At 38.0% G+C, this 17,652-nt stretch overlaps 1 protein-coding gene across 5 annotated transcripts in view; it reads left to right on the forward strand.

Moving 5' to 3' along the window:
- The window catches only part of suco (SUN domain containing ossification factor), a 76,618-nt gene that overhangs the window by 46,150 nt on the left and 12,816 nt on the right, over positions 1-17,652 (forward strand). For 3 of the 5 annotated variants that reach the window (XM_079832013.1, XM_079832016.1, XM_079832017.1), the window contains 10 exons: positions 5,271-5,379; positions 6,509-6,636; positions 6,811-6,878; positions 8,607-8,714; positions 9,007-9,112; positions 10,667-10,687; positions 10,955-11,010; positions 13,728-13,819; positions 14,125-14,190; positions 15,781-15,864. In XM_079832013.1, the coding sequence (XP_079688139.1) occupies positions 5,271-5,379; positions 6,509-6,636; positions 6,811-6,878; positions 8,607-8,714; positions 9,007-9,112; positions 10,667-10,687; positions 10,955-11,010; positions 13,728-13,819; positions 14,125-14,190; positions 15,781-15,864 (838 nt within the window). The remainder of the gene's footprint in view (positions 1-5,270; positions 5,380-6,508; positions 6,637-6,810; positions 6,879-8,606; positions 8,715-9,006; positions 9,113-10,666; positions 10,688-10,954; positions 11,011-13,727; positions 13,820-14,124; positions 14,191-15,780; positions 15,865-17,652) is intronic. The other 2 variants (XM_079832014.1, XM_079832015.1) reach the window with 2 other exon arrangements.

Below are 17,652 nucleotides of genomic sequence, written 5' to 3' on the forward strand. Positions count from 1 at the left end.
GCCAGTGTCGCTGGCAACAAAAAACAGCTTGGAATTGGAAAGACGTGAGACTTGGCCGATCATAAGCTGAATCGTCGGACGATCGGTGCATCTCTAACAAATACCCACATGAGGCTTTACATTACTAAAATCCCATTACACATGATAAAATCACTTAATGCAAATGACTTATGGCATAATGCTTTTATAAAATGGAGGCAATAGAGCTATTAGACACAAATGTTCAATAAACAATTAAATGTAATGGCAAGCAGGATGAGGCCAAGCCATGTCTCGAGTTTGCAGTTGCTAATCAACTTGGCATTTTAAAATTTAACTTAAATTCACTACCATTCAAAAGTTTTGAGTCATTATCTTTGCGGAAACCATGATATTTTTTTCAGGATTTTTTTAATAGAAAGTTCAAAAGAACAGCAATTTTTTTAAATAGAAATCTTTTGTAACCGTATAAATGTTTTTAATATCACTATTGATCAATTTAATGCATCTTTGCTGAAGAATAGTATTAATATCTTTCAAAAAATATTAATGACCCCAAACCTTTGAATGGTAGTGTATGTATTCATATCTTTTCAGATATGTAATATATACGCATAGGCATATAGGTCTGTATTTTAAAAGCATTTCAAGCCATGACACATTTTCCTAGTTTTGTTTTCCTTGAGCTTATGCCACCTAAAAGTACATGATGACAATACTCGCTACATTTTGCACCCTGCAGTGTTCCTCTCCCTACCTTTTTCCCCATTATGTAGTGTCAATGGGTTTGTATTTGATTACCACTGAGCCGGTCCACACCCTGCTGTTAAAGATCTGCAGAGCTAAAACATTCCCTCCTCTCTGACACTTACACCCTAAATGGAGAAGATGAAAGTGGAAGAGAAAGGAAGAAGGGGGGTAGGCTGAGAGGGGTGGGACTGGGCACATCAGCATGTTTGTTTTCCACAGGACAACCTTGCAAATGTTTAATCAACCAAACGCTCACTCAGCGCTGCTGTTTAGGCACTGACAGAGAGATATAGAGATAAGGGAGACAAGAAAAAGGGAGAGTTATGGGAAGACCAATGGAAAGAATTGTGCAAATGTTTGGAATACATATTGAATTCGTCCCACAGAACTGTTGTTTCATGCAGCACTTAAATAATAGTCATTCACGCCTCAGTGCTCATTGAACACCGGTGTAAAATAGAAATGTATGATGGAGCTATTTTGGTTGGAAGAGGATGGATCACATTTTTGACACTTCAATCTATTTAGTAACTGTTATACGTTATTTTTCAGTGGTTACTGAGATAAAAGTGCGTAATGCCACTTAGTCCTTATACCGTGTGTGTGTGTGTGTGTGTGTGTGTGTGTGTGTGTGTGTGTGTGTGTGTGTGTGTGTATATATATATATATATATATATGTATGTATGTATGTATGTATGTATGTATATAATATTATTATTATTATTATTATTATTATTATTAATAATTATTATTTTTTAAAGTCTCTTATTCTCACCAACGCAAAAAAAACTAAAAAATTTAAATAACACTTTTTTTATTTGAATATATTTTAAAATATAATTTATTCCTGTGATGTCAAACCAAAATTTTCGTTCGCTCGGCGGCTGCTATGACACTTGTTCACACTGCAGTGAGAGTACAGCGTTTCTGCTAAATAAAACCGGAAACTGAGGGTAACGAAGATATGACGCAATCGACAGGCGACTGCCTCAAACGCATAGCTCAAACGTCCCGGTTCCTTGGTTAAAATAGCAATTTCTCACGATTTACAAATAGTTGGAAACATTTGGGATATTCTAAGTACTCATCTGAACGAAATATATAACACTGGCCTAGTGGTTTTTGGATATTTTACTGCAAAAATCCTACATAGTTCACCTTTAACAATGTTGACAACTTTGATGAATAGAAAGTTCAAAAGAACAGCATTTATTTTAAAGCAGCACTAGGTAACTTTTCAACCTTCATAATATATTTTCAAGACCCTTGTGATGATATCTGCCATAGCCTGACGGGGTCTGTATCGTTTTTAATCGTACTTTTAAACTTCGGGTTTCGGGTAGTAACCCGAGAACAAAAAGAACTATAAAATTTGACTGCTTTACGGCATATACGTCACTTCCACCACCACCCCCACTTCCTTAAATTCGGACGTGCGAGACCGAGCCCAACTATCGTTTGTTTGCCGGATGTTATAGTCATGGCCGAAGCAGCACAGACAAATAAGAAAGCAAAGGTTTTGTCGGAGGAAAGCAAAAAGAGGAAACGAGAAAGTGATCGGATTAAAGGCAGGACGAGGATCAACATTGGGCCAGCGTTTGCTCGTTGGCGTGAGCTGGAGGAGGAGGGGCTACATTCTTGCAAGTAAATACATAAGATGTACAAAATCATATTTTAGGATACCTAACATGTCTGTGATATTTGTTTATTTGTCTTGCCTCAAGCTATAATGCAAATCGATTTTTCAAATTTGCAGATTCATCTATGGTAGCTTGATATTATAATATTGACGATATATGGTTATTACCTACCACTCAAACATTGAATTGAAGTATCATATAGATTCCGTAAAACGGTAACCAATAGACTAGGCTACTATAATGACGCTGGCTTGTAAACGTGAGCATCGCGATCATTTGGCGTTTGAAAAAAATAAAACCCATGAAATTATATTCATATGACATGCTGAAACATATGCCACTGTACCTGGGATGAAGACATTTCACACGCAACGCAAGCAGAACACCTGCATGTGAACTCCTGCAGTGTTCAGGGCTATCATAGTTGTCATGTCAACAAATGCACGTGCGATGCATCCACTGATGTAAGATGATAAGAGTTTACGACAGTAGTAGAGGACAATACTGTTTCCCAACTGTAGGGGGACCTCGAGAGCAAAACCTACCTAGTGCTGCTTTAAATAGAATATTTTGTAACATTATAATTGTCTGCCACTTTTGATCAATTTCATGCATCCTTGCTGAATAAATGAAAGTTCTTTTACTAAATAAATAAATAAATTCTTACTGACCCAAAACTTTTGAACGGTAGTACAATGACGCAAAAGCTTTCTATTTCAGATAAATACTCTCCTTTTGAACTTTCTATTCATCAAAGAATCCTAAAACATTGCACAACTATTTCTAGTAGAAGAATCATACATGTTTCTTGAGCAGCGAAGGATCATGTGACACTGAAGACTGGAGTAATGATGCTCAAAATTCAGCTTCACATTACAGAAATAAATTATATTTAAAAATAGAATAGACAACATCTTATTTTACAGTTTTTTTTTGTGTGTGTATTTTTAAGAAAATAAATGCAGCCTTGGTGAGCATAAGAGACTTCTCTATGTATGAAAGAAGTCTGACCAAAGCTTAATTTATTTGATCAAAAATACATTAAAAGTAATATTGTGAAATACTACAATTTGAACTGCTTTAAAGGTCCCATGGCATGGCATTTTTCTATTATTTTATAATGTTTCCTGAGCTGTACTTATATTGTTAGTATGACTTTTACTTTTAATTTAGAAATAAAAGGCATTTTTTCAATACTGCTGTTTGCCCTGTGGCTGAAGGCCCTGCTTCAAGAGGCGTGTCTGCTGTGAGACTTCAGTAAAAACACCCACTGTTGTGATTGGCTGACATCTTTGCATTTTATATGAGCGGAGGGGGCGTGGTTTAACGAGGCACGAGCAGGCACGAGCTGCTGCCAGAGAGACGGATGGACTTGAGTTCACTTCACATCAGTTCTCAGCATGTCTGAACTGTTTTAGTTACAGCATATACTTCAGGTTATTAGTCTATTTCTAGTCGGAGGGACTGTCACTCATGTCAGAAATTTAGTAACTTTAGTAAATTATGGATCAGCGCTGACTGGAGACGCGAACCGTTTAGAACGATTCAGTCCGATTTGGTGAACTGATTCGGTTCACTAAAAAGAACTGGTTAAAAAGAAAGATCGTTCGCGAACCGGACATCACTAATGTACCAGAGACTGAGCTCAGCGATTGCTAACAAAGTTATTTATAGTAACTACTGAGTTATGAGAGCGCTGTCAGTCAGCGTGAGTTTATTGTGTTTGTATCTGAGAGTTCTGAATAAACACGAGTCCCAGTCACACCGAGTCCATCTTCATCATTATTCTACCAACTTTGTAACACATGCAAAGTACCATTACAGCTGTCGAGATGAACGAGTTAAAAGTAAGTGTTGATAATAGCATTATTTTTAAAATAAAATAAAAGCGTCAGTGACGCGCGTTGAGTACACAGCGCAAACAAAGACAACAGCGCAGTAATCGAATGTAATCCAGTTTATTGTGGGGCTAGGCTGGCTAGCCCGGATATGCTCACGCTTACCCCCCTTCTGCTTAATCTCACGCCGCGTTTGGTGCCTCCGCTGTGGGCCAGATGCAGTACTGGGGGTCGGGGATGTTGAAGGCCGAGCTTCGGCGTGTGTGAGGTTTATCTCTGCTGATGTTGAGCAGAAACTCATGACTGTATGCACAGTTTAGAACCGATAGACGCGACGAGGAAGTACAAAAACACTGACTCACAAGATAGAAAACACGAAAACACCGTTCTGTCTGGAGAGAGAGAAGCCGCATTGTGTGCACGAATAATAAATAATTAGCTACACATCAGAAATCACTGATCACAGATCAGAAGGAACTGAAAAAAGACTTCTGTTTTCATTTGTACATCCAAACACTGAGAAACTGCCAGCGTTCACTCGTTCACAAGCAATGATGCAATGATCTCTCCAGCGTTTGCATGGGCGTGCCAGATTCTCTGGGCGGAGGAAAGGGAGGTAACCGTTCCTGCTTGGACGTCAAACCAGGAGACTTTAGGATTGGCTCGTCTGGCCTGTCATTTTCTCAAAGGCAGAGAAAGACAGCCAGAACTCGGTTTTACACCGATCAACATTTCCATCCACTTGGGGACAATATTCAGGCTAGGGGAACTCATATTAATGTTGAAAAACCTCATAAAATGAAAATTTCATGCCATGGGACCTTTAATCTTAACCATTTTTTCATCTTAAAATGAAATGTCTTCCTGTGAAAAGCAGTATTCTACTATTAGAATATGTGATTTCTGGACTACTACCAATTTCACATTGGCTGTAGATACCCAGCATAATACAGCTGAAATAGAAAACAAGTATTTTAAAAAATGGCATTTCACATCAATACAAGATTAGAACTGAGCAAGGCTGAGTTGTGGTTTGATCACCATAATATCATTATTTTTTTAGCAGGTGGTGGATCATGAGGGAGCGACAGACCCTCCGGTGCCTGGTAAAGAAGACATCCCCACCTTCGATGAGTGGAAGAAGAAAGTGATGGAAGTAGAGGAGAAGAAAAGTAAGAGATGGCATTGGGTCACGTGCATGCTCACAGAGCTGCATGTTCATCAGAGAATCATTGCCTGCGAGGCTGTCCCCGTGTTTCTTCTGCATCAGTACACACTTGCACGCACTTCCATTAGGACTCACTTCTGCATGGTTTCACAGAGCTGTCCCACTCTTTTTATGTCTCTTTTCATCATGGATTTAAGTTTTTCTTGCTCCTATAATAATATTGTTTTGTAAATGCTTGCTCCTACTTGTCAGTTCAGTGGCGGAAACCACATGCACAGTGAATGTTGCGTAACCCAGTATGCACATGTATAGGCTGATTTCTTCAGTACACCGCAAAACAACAGTAACAAAACTTGATGTTCATGCTCAAGGCCATCTGAGCAATTTAGCTCTTGCTTTAGAGCATCAAGAATTTTCCCAGCTGATTGTGTGCCAATTCAGACAGCAAAATCAACCAATTAACAGCCACTAGCTAACATTATGTTAATTGACCTTTATCATCATTGCTTAGCGGGTGCAGTGCACCCAATAATACTAGAGAGCTCTCAAAGAGAACTCACTCCAAGTCCATAGAAGTTGAGTTCAAGTGTGGCTTATGTGGCCGGCATAAATTACACAACTGAAATTCAATCATTTTCCTTAATACAGTGGGTCTGGATTGGTGCTATCTATATCCTGGGCTGCTTGACCTAGTATGTTCTCAAAAACAAATTTGTTAAATCAATTTCAGCAAACTAAATTATTGTCTCTGCTTTCAGTCAGTGGGGTCCACATCTACAAAGACTCGTTTAGGTCGCTTTTTCAGGTTGTTTTTGCAAGCTGTAATCAGCACAATGTTAATGAATAGCTTCTTTTCCTAAAGGTCGTCACCTTTAACATGACACCAGTTATTGGTAGTTAAAATCGAACCATTTTTCCATTCAGATTGGTTATCTGTTAAAGATAGTGAATACATACATGCTATGCATACATCAAGATAAGTCGTTCTTTTGTTTTCAGACAGCAATTGACAGGTGAACATACCCACCTACACTTTGTATAACACACTCAAACTTTCATACTAAACCAACCTGATCCATGGTATAAAGCATTTGACAGATGACCTATAATGTAACCTGTTTTGTTGGTTTCAGGTCAGTCTCTGCACACTTCATCAAATGGAAGCCCTCATCCAGTCAAAAAGGTTCAAAAGAATTTCAAGAATAACTATGCTTCATTCGAATGTGGGGCCAAAATCCTCTCGGCCAACAACGAGGCCAAGGTACAGCACAAGAGACAGCAAAACGGCATATGGGATAGATAGACAGATGGGTGGATTTAAATAGGACAATCTTTTAATTTCTTGTCATTGTTCCTTCATCTGGGATTGTTATTGATCCGCTCTAGATTAGCAATTGTCTAACATATGTATGTCTTTGTGTATTGCGCTTTTTAGAGCACATCTGCTATCCTGATGGAAAACATGGATCTGTACATGCTGAACCCCTGCAGTACCAAGATCTGGTGAGTCACTGCAGATAAATGGAGAGACAGACTGCAGCAGCTGTTCAGAGGCAATGAAGAAATGTATTTCACAGTGTCTTTTTTTTTGTGTAAATGGTAGTTGACATAAAATGCTATTCGTATGTTGCCCTGTCCCGTGGTGAGAGGCGCTAGTCTCCATCTGTTTTAAATGTCATTTTACTAATGATTTTATCATTATTTCGCCATTTTTAGAATAATATTAATTAAATTAATTACATGTGGGCTGTATGATTAATCAAATTTTAATTTGCTTATGATTTATGTTTCTTGATTAAGCATAATATATTGGTGGTTATTTATCCTATTTTAACATTTCCGGTATCTTGTATTGGTATCAAGCCTCCACAAGCTTTTATGCTTGGGGTTGCCAGATGGCAAGAGTTTAAATCCCTTCCCGACCTGGCAACTCTCTCTGCACTGCAAAAAAATCTAATTATCTAAACAAATTATCTTAAAACGGAGACGAACTTGCATATTTTGAGTTGAGCATCTGTAGAAATCTCCATTGAGATAAATTAATACAGCCAGTCTGTGTTCCTCCTCGTAATTTAAAGGTGTGGTAAGTGATATTTCTCAGTCGTTGCTGAACACTGTTGATATTTGAAATCAACCCAAACCAACACACCCCTCCCTCATTGCTTCGCCTCCAAAGCGCACTCTCCAGACCTAATAGCCCTGCTCTGAGTCGGTCTCTAACCCCAATCGCTGGCATGCGATCACTAACATAGAAGCTAAACTGTAAACTCTGCATTCTTTAGCAGTCATCGCTGGCATGCGAGGCGAGTGCACTAACAAGGACGCTAAACCGTAAACACTGCATTCTCTAGCAGTCATCAGCCTGCACAACTCTCACTAGCTGGCCTCCGTTACACACGCACTGCAAGAGTGGATGTCTATTTATCGTAGCAGAGGCGCAACAAAATAATGATTCACGAGAGATAAAGTGAAGATGATGAACAAAACATTTCCATACAGTACACGAGTAAATGCAAACAATAGTTTGTTGTTAGTTACCAACAGCACAGCAGCTCCAGACAAACAATGACACTCAAAACCAGTGTTACTCGCGTATGGAGCGGAATCAAGGCAGCCTCCACATCTTGTTTTCAAGCCTTCCCCCTTATCTCTCTCCAGCGCTGGAAAGCTTTTCTTATATTAACACGGTCCTAAAGCTCTTTCCCTTCATTTTCCAGTGGTTCTCTTATGAGTTTTTCTCTTTTGTAATGTATCTCGGGCATCTCTCTTTCAACAGTCTTTCTTCAAATCTCCTTCTTGCTTGTTCTCTCTCCTCCACCCTCATACGCACCCCATTTGCTGATTTGCTACACGTTTGTTGTCTGGTTGTCAGTACGAACAACTTTCAAACAGCGTTTTTCAAATATTGCTTACCCGATCTTTAATAATTGCAGTTTTAATCTTTGAGAAAAATAAATGTGATTTTTATCAGTTAAACTATTATCATGCAGCCTTAATTACTTGCAATATTAGTACTAGAAATTGATTTGTTACATTGTAAGAACATCTCAAATGAACTGGTTTCAGCAAAAGAGGCGATTTAAAAGAAATGGTGATCAGACATTGAACTTAAAATGTACATTAAATATAAAATACAAATAAAATATACAAATTGTTACATATACAAGTTGATATATATTTTTGTGCACTCAGATTTCCCCCTTTGTTTCCTCTTATAATCTCCCAATGCAGGTTTGTTATTGAGCTCTGTGAGCCAATCCAGGTGAAGCAGCTGGACATTGCAAACTTTGAGCTGTTCTCGTCTACGCCGAAAGATTTCCTTGTGTCCATAAGTGACAGGTAACATCACTCACACAGACATGCGTAGTATTCAAACTCCTAACCAGGCCTGGACTGATCTCTCTAATGTGAATGTGAGTTTTTTTGTCCTGGAAATCTGCCGCACATTTCATCGATTTAAAGTGAAATGTAATTTGTTCAAAACCCTGCCTGGTTGGTTGTGATTGTTACATCGCATTTTCACATTCAGTGTGCACAGACAAATTGCTTGTTGCTTAAATTTGATCACATTGTCCCTGGTTGGGAGACTGTGTTACATAAACATCAACGTTTCAACTTTTCTTGACTTCAGGTATCCAACCAATAAGTGGATCAAGCTGGGCACCTTTCACGCCCGTGATGAACGCACAGTACAGAGCTTCCCTCTGGATGAGCAACTCTATGCCAAATATGTCAAGGTAAAATGGGTGGCAGTTGCTATGTGCTCTCTGTGCAATCTTCCCAAAGCTACTTGATTGTGAAATTTCCTTGAAAGTGGAAATTCTAGGGGGGTGTGTTTCCCTATTTCTTCTTCTCATTTTGCTGCAAGGCTCTTCACACATTACAGTGACAGTTTCTGAGCCATCGTCATATTCCTGATAAATGTAGTTAAGTTGGTGGCACATCTGCTTTTAGTCAGTTCCAAACACTGAATGGGAAGGATGAGAAATATATAATTTTAGTAATACTATTTTTCTTTAATTGACACATTTAAGATGAAAATTATTAAACTATTTGTTTAATGCAAAAAACATGTCTATATACAGTAACATTTGAACCATGGACATCTTTAAAAGATTTTAAAACCTTTACACGCGATTGTTCTGTAACAGATGATGTAAATGACATGTAATTACACCAACAAAGTGTGTTTTTAAGGTGATTGAATAAGAGGCAGGGAAAGGGGGTGGCAGTTTTGTCATTTGAGAGAAGCCATGCCCTTCCCTCAGGCCTGAGAGTCTCATGACTGTACTGTTCAAATCAAAGCGATGCTGAACACGCATTCATGACTTGTAGATTAGCATTTAAGGTCGGTATGTCTATTTCAGTGTAGTAAGATATTGCTAAGATATTTCTTGCTAAAAGGCGAAAGAAATTTGCATATTCAGTTTGGGCAAAACAATCCATTTGTGTGTGTGTGTGTGTGTGTGTGTGTGTGTGTGTGTGTGTGTGTGTGTGTGTGTGTGTGTGTGTGTGTGTGTGTGTGTGTGTGTGTGTGTGTGTGTGTGTGTGTGTGTGTGTGTGTGTGTGTGTGTGTGTGTGTGTGTGTGTGTGTGTGTGTGTGTGTGTGTGTGTGTGTGTGTGTGTGTGTGTGTGTGTGTGTGTGTGTGTGTGTGTGTGATAAAAAGTGGATAGATGGATAGATGGATAGATAGGCATACAAAGTATTTAACAAAACAAAACCAGGACCACAGATTCATCCCTAATTTGTATACTACAAGGTTCATAACTATGCCTCTTGCTTAGTACTGTGCTTTGCTGTTTTTCTTTTCACTCAATCTGATTTATGAGTTGAAGAAAAAACAAATCTGTCTACCACAGTCAAATGAAAAAAGTAACTCAAAACAGTAATTTTTTATCGAATCGAGACCTCAAGGATCGATTTGAATCGAATCGTAAGGTACCAAAAGATTCCCACCCCTAATGCTTTGCCAATTATTGAGCTGCCCTAAACCTGGTCTGTCATGCTCTGCTTAACTCCTGTGTAGTTTATTATTTGAATGTTTTCCTTTTTGTTTTTGTTTACTTGATGTCCTCTGCTCTTTTCCCCACTTTGTGGTCCTAATTGCAGTCTTTCTCTCAGCCAGCTCTCTCTCCTGCCATTGGTACCGCTGCTCAAGTCATGAATGCAGAACAAACAAGAACAGTTCAAAATGCTTGACTTGCTACAGCATGAATCAAGTCTTTTATACTGATCTTCCTCTCTGTTTTTCTTTGTTTCCGCTCTCTCCTGTCTTCTCCTCCTGCATCAGATGTTCATCAAATACATCAAGGTTAGCGCTCTTTTCTCTTAGATTCCGTCAGTGCTGCTTTGGGGTGTCAGGACTCACATGGAGTAATGCATGACAGTGACAAATTTACAAATACAGATCTTTTCTCACACTTACTAGTGAAACATCATGCTTTGCAAATTCTCCAGCACTTATTTCTTACTATATTTTGTTGGACGTTATTGGGACATTGGACAGTGTTAGATTCAGTGAGAAGTTGAACTGAACATTGTTTTTTTGCATGACCATGTCTTTTTATATTTTTTGTAGGTTGAGCTGCTGTCCCATTTTGGCTCTGAACACTTCTGTCCACTCAGCCTGATCAGGTGTGTTTAATTAATGTGAATTAATTCCAGTACTGTTTTCAACCTGAATAACATGACTAAGCACACGTAAACTTGGGCCGCATTTACACTGCAGGTCTTGATGCACAATTCCGATTTGATGACTATATCTGATTTTATGACGTCCCACTTACATCATCTTTTAAAACGACCCCTGTCCGATATTTGCATTTACACTATACACTGGTGAAACAGTCCAAGACGTTCTGACCCGGAAAAGGAAGTAAAACGGCGCGATATGCAATGGGCACAATGGATGCAGACGAAATGATTACAATGTACAGTGTCTTTGCCCCAAAGGCTTAAAAGACTTGAAACTTCTGCATTACTCCACTGTGTCGTACCTTCGTCTTCCACCGCGCCATTAGTTACATGTGAACACAGTTTTTGTCCACCTGAGTTGATGTCATTTACTGGGGAATATCCTGTTTGACCTCTTACATGGCAGACGCAAATGCACGTGTCCGAATCATATCGGATTTATACAACATATGAGTGAGGCCTGAATCCGGTATCGGATATCGGAATTCATGCGATCTGTGCCACGTGAGAGGGAAAAATCGGAATTGGGTCACTTGAACCATACATTGTAAATGGAGCCTTGATGTCATTGCATCCAAAGTGTGTATTAGCACAAGTCCTCTATTGTTAACATTTATATAGCTCTCTAGCTGATGTATGACACAGTGTGTATAATTACACAGATATTTAAAAGATACTTTAACACTTAGTTGAGGTTTCGCAATATGTACACAACCGTTCAAAAGTTTGTGGTTTTTGAAAATGTTTTTGAAACATTTGAAGTCTTTGCTCACCAAGGGCTGCATTTATTTTAATCAAAAGTGCAGTAAAATCATTAGTACAGTTTTCTATTATAATATATTTAAAAAATTATGTTTTTGCATGTGTGATGTTCATCACGATTTCCGAATAATGTTCTTGTTCAAGCTTCTCTATCGCAAAGTGACCAAATACAAATATAAATGGACATTTGAATTAAATGTTGTTTGGCCAATATTAAATAAGGATCATGTTGTAAAGTGTAACGACGACAATCACCAGACCGTTGGTGCCCTCTGCAGGCATTTGTTATGTTGATTACATTATGTATTTCAACAGAGTTCTTCAATAAAACCATATGATTACTTGCTTTTGATACTTTATTTTAACCAATTAGTATTGCCTGATTATGTATTTTAAGTAATTTTAAAGGCTATTGTTGAGTTAAGTCGAGTTAACTTTATTGTTCTTAAAGGCAATTCTTTGCGTAGACAGCAGTATACATACACGTACGTAGTACGTACAGCAACACAATACACATTATTGTTCACTATAGGTCTATTTTATTACCTTTAAAAATATAAATTACTCGATTAAAATAATCGAACGATTACTGTTACCAAATAAATCCCCGGTGACAACCTTAGGTTAGTTAAAACATTTCAAAAGGCTCATGCATTGTTTTGCATTGTGACATTCAGTCGAATATAAGACTATATATTCAGTCATTTCATCATGAATTTTGTATAGTGTGTTAAAATATCGTTGCATTCTCGTGAACCCTATATCATGTATCATCTCGTCTCGGGAGTTAAGTGTATCATCACACCCCTAATAGAAAGTTTTAAAAAATGATGTGACGTATTTTATTCTTGATAGAATAATACTAAAACCTGCACATCAAATGGTTATACAAAGGCTAATCAAAAAATGTTTCCTGGAATTGTAAGAATGTAGCTTGATAACAGTCAAACCATTTCTTTAACCAAAGCATACTGTGCAGCTGCATTATGTTGTAATGAGAAACAGGTCGATTCTGATTTTACGATCCTTTACTTGCATTGGCCTTTAAATTTAATTGACTCTGAGAAAGGACACCTTGCTTTATAAAGGTTTTAAAAGGCAAAGTTCTTGAGTTGAGTAGATCTCTATTCTGCCTCGGGCTCTTCTCTGGCCCGTTTGCATTGGCAGGAGATTTAATCTTGGTTGGAGGCCCATAAAGGGGCTGGGCTGGTCTGGCTGCACTCTATGAGAGACATACTCTCCCACTGAAAGTGACTGTATATACTGTGAGAGGCAAGCAAAACTCTACGGCCAGATAGAGAGGAACAAATCCTTTCTAAATGACCTCGTTCTGTACTTGTACTGAACTTTTTGTTAGAGTTCTGAGCTTAACTGATCCAAATTTGAGAATCACAAGAAGCTACTTTCTGATAATGCCGTTATTTTACAAGCCACATGATACAAATCATCATGTGGCAACCCTTGTGGGTGCGTACAAATCTACAGCATAACATTTATTCCAAATTCCTACTTCCCTATTTTCTCTGAGACTGGTCATTTCACTGGATATCTGTCTTTATTTTTCTTCCACTGCAATTACCTCCTCTGTACGGAACAGGCTATAAAACATGTCTTTAAAGACCCCCGCTAACCTGGGCAAAGGGCAGAGATAAGTTGTGCTGATGATCACAGTGGGCTTCACGTTAATATTTCTTGCTCTGAAGCCTGACTCTCTCTTATCTGTACCGAGGCTGTGTTCTTTAAGATAATACAGGAACACTGTCATTTTTAAAAATTATGTGTTTACGACTCCCCTCCTATGCTGTTTTTTAATCATTATCCTATTTTTACCATTCTCTTTATTGTTAGACATCGAAGTATTTTGTGTTTCTTATCTGTATGTTTGTGTATATCAGGGTGTTTGGCACCAGTATGGTGGAAGAGTATGACGAGATAGCCGACTCTCAGTACACCTCAGAGAGAACCGAATATCTGGATGAAGACTATGGTGAGATCATCTCTCTGAATGCTTGCTCACAGAAAACATAAGTGCACATTTTGATAAATGATGTGGGTGACTGTGTACAGTACAGAACAAGCAGTGCGACGTGATGCTTAAATGTCAATACATTGACATTTATTGAATATGGCTTAACTTTTGTTCTGTAATATATTAGTAAATAATTTCATTCTGTTACATAAAATGCACTACTGTATGACAGAAGACTATATTTGTTTGTTTTCTCTTTCCCAGTTGTACTGTGTGTCAATTTGCTAATGCTGTTGTCTTAATCCCAGACTTCTTTTTTGCAGATTACCCACACAGCTACCTGCCATCAGAGGACAAGACATCAAAGAATCTGCTAGGCTCTGCCACAAGTATGTCCTGTTCCTCCTTATTCTCCTAGTGCTTATATATATTCTATATTAGGGATGCCACAATTCTCAATATAATATTGAACCGTTTGGTACGGCATTCAAGGTTAAATACGCGGTTCAATCGGTTTTGCATTTAATTAATTATTTTTCTACACATTCTATCATTTGCCTCAATCCCAATATACTGAACAACGCGACATACAGCGCCACAAAGTCACACACGCCGCCACCGCGGGCACCATAATGTAATTACACTTAGGGCACCAAGACGGCCAGCAGCAGGACTGCATTTAATTTGCGTGCTCATGCACTGTTTTAACATGCGCTGAGCGTGCGCACTAAAAGCCTGTCATACACGTGATTAAGGGACTAAGTAGCCTTACTGCGCTGATACTGTCAAATACACACAAGGTTTACATAAACACAGTCGGTTATGTCTAAAGTGAAAGTAAAATTGCGTGTGTCTGTATATTAGATGCGTGCATGTCTTAAATTGACAGCAGCCTAGTGAACATGCTGCCGCTTGTCCTTAAAGGGACAGTTCACCTCTAAAATTCTGTCATTATTTACTCACTCTAATGTTGTTCCAAACCTGTATTAATTTCTTCTGTTGAACACAGACAGTTGAATACCAGACAGTTGATGGTAGCCATTGACATCCATATTATTATTTCCTACAATGTGGACCAGCAACTGTTTGGTTTCCAACTTTCTTCAAAATAGATTTTATGTCCAACAGAAGAAATAACTATTCAGGTTTAAAACAACTTGAGCATTCTTGAGTAATCGCTGACATAATTTTCATTTTTGAGTGAACTATTTCTTTAGTGGTTAATAAAACAACAAAAGACAAAGAGAAATCACTCACTGCTCTTGACTGAAAAACTTTAATACAGTAGCTTTAATTATAATCAATGTATATTTTATAGTGAAGTCTATGTAGTGTTTTATTTTTACATTTATTCATTCAATTTCATACTTAAATGCTGCTGCACAGCTCTGCCAGTGTAAATCTTTATATATATTTATATTATACAATACACTAGGAATGTGTAGAAGGGTTTTTTTTTTTTTTTGTAAAGTTTTAAGTTTAAGTAAGGTTTTTCAAGTCATTTAAGTAAAATAAAGGAAGTAGTATTGCAATAAAAAAAATATTTTTTTTTCTCCTTAAAGGATTAGTTCACCCAAAAATGAAAATTCTGTCATTAATTACTTACCCTCATGTCGTTCGACACCCGTAAGACCTCCGTTCATCTTCGGAACAGAAATTAGGATATTTTAGTTGAAATTTGATGGCTCTGAAAGGCCTCCATTGGCACAATGGCACTTTACACTCTCAAGACCCTTAAAAGGCACTAAAGACGTCGTTACAAAGTCCATCTCACTACAGTGGTTCTAAAATAACTTTATGAATCGGCGAGAATAGTTTTTGTGGGCAAAAAAACCCTAAATAACGACTTACATAGTGATGACGATTTCAAAACACGGCATCATGAAGCTTCGAAGCGCTTTCAGTTCAGTTTGTGTGATGCCACAGTTTGACATTTACCCCAGTTGCATACATATAAATGTTTTTGTTTTTCTTTTTAGATGCCATTCTGAACATGGTAAACAACATTGCAGCAAATGTGCTAGGAGGGAAACCAGAGCTGGAGGACGGAGCTGAAATGGAAGGTATGGACCTGATCTCTGCCTTGCGCTTGGATATTAAAACCTCCCTGTCCGGAGTTTGTCCTGAGAAATTACTGCACCTATTTGCTCCTCTTTGCTTGGCAGCTGTTTGTGACTGGTGAGGGCTGTCACCATGCCAACAGTGCTGAAACTGTGAGGCCTGGCAGTCAAAGCACGTCTTTGATGGCTTCTGTAGCTGTGCTTGCCAACATCAAACTCTCCCAGGGTGTGTGTGCCTGCCCAGAGAGAGCTGCTACAAAATGCTGTTCAAACACGCATGTGGCTTTCCTAAATGCAGAAGTGAAGTTTAAAAACACTTTGCTGCTCTCTATCATGACCATAAACCGTCTAAAAGAGAAAAGACTGTTTAACAAGATATTTTTACAATGTCCCTTGAGAGATTGCAGTTGAGTGGATAGCTAAAAGTTTGTGTTAAGTTTGTAAAAGGAAAGAATGTCATGGGCTGATTATTTTCTATTTTTTGAACAGTTAAATTGTGGTTGACCAATGGAGTTTTTTAAAAGCCAATACCAATATCTAGACAGTAGGGTGGTCGATAGCCGATATAATGCATAATATAATTTGTTGATGGCAAAAAAGATGCACGCACAATTGATGTGTACACTGATCAAATTTATACCAATAAAATGAATGCCCCAAATATTGGCAGGCTTAGTCTTTTCTGAATAACTTCCCTGAATATCTTGGCATCCATGTGCATCTCAACCATTATACAGTGCCCTCCACTAATAACACCCGTGGTAAATGTGAGCAAAGATGGCTGTGAAAATAAATCTGCATTGTTTATCCTTTTGATCTTTTGTTAAAAAAATTCGCAAAATTCAAACCTTTCATTGAAGTAAAACAATTAAAAGTTGGGGAAACTTGCATTATGCAATAAATGTTTTTCTCCAATGAATGTTGGCCACAATTATTGGTACCCCTAGAAATTCTTATGAGTAAAATATCTCTGAAGTATATTTCCATTCATATTTATGTTTGTTAGCACACCAGGGTGACTACGAGCATGACATTTTACAGCCATGACTTCCTGTTCCACAGGTGTATAAATATGAGGAAACACAAAAAACTAATTCCCGTAAAAGCAAAGGATGTAGTTCTGATATTCAGCAAAAGATTGTTGAGCTTCATAAAATAGAAAGTGGCTGTAAGATAATATTTAAAGCATTGAAAATCCCTATTTCCACCATCAGGGCAATGATTAAGAACTTCCAATAAACTAAAGATGTTACAAATCGGCCTGTAAAAGGACATATGTCTATAGCATCCTAATGCACGGTGAGGAGGAGAGTTTGAGTGGCCAAAGACTATAAGGATCACAGATGGAGAATTGCAGAGATTAGTTGAGTCTTTGGGTCAGAAAGCCTAATTTTTTTTTATCAAACTGCACCTACATCACTATAAGTTGTTTTGGGAGGGTTTCAAGAAAAATCCTCCTCGCTCATCCAAAAACAATACACAACTCCAGCATATTCAGTTGTCAGACACGACTGGAACTTCAAAAGGGTTATCTTGGGAAAAGGATGTTGCAATAATTAGGTACCAATAATTGTGGCCAACATTAACTAGAGAAAAACATTTATTTCATAATGAATGTTTTTGATGGAAAGATCAAAACGATAAACAATGCAGATTTATTTTCATAGCTTTCTTTGCTCATATTTTTCCAAGGGTGCTAATATTAGTGGAGGGCACTGTAATTCAGAAGTCACTTTTTGGTCATTGATCCTTATTATTTAGGAGCTTTGTTTTGCTGGCCTGCATTGCAGT

Source organism: Gobio gobio (genome assembly GCF_949357685.1).
Source record: "Gobio gobio genome assembly, chromosome: 12".
Taxonomy (NCBI): Eukaryota; Metazoa; Chordata; class Actinopteri; order Cypriniformes; family Gobionidae; genus Gobio; species Gobio gobio.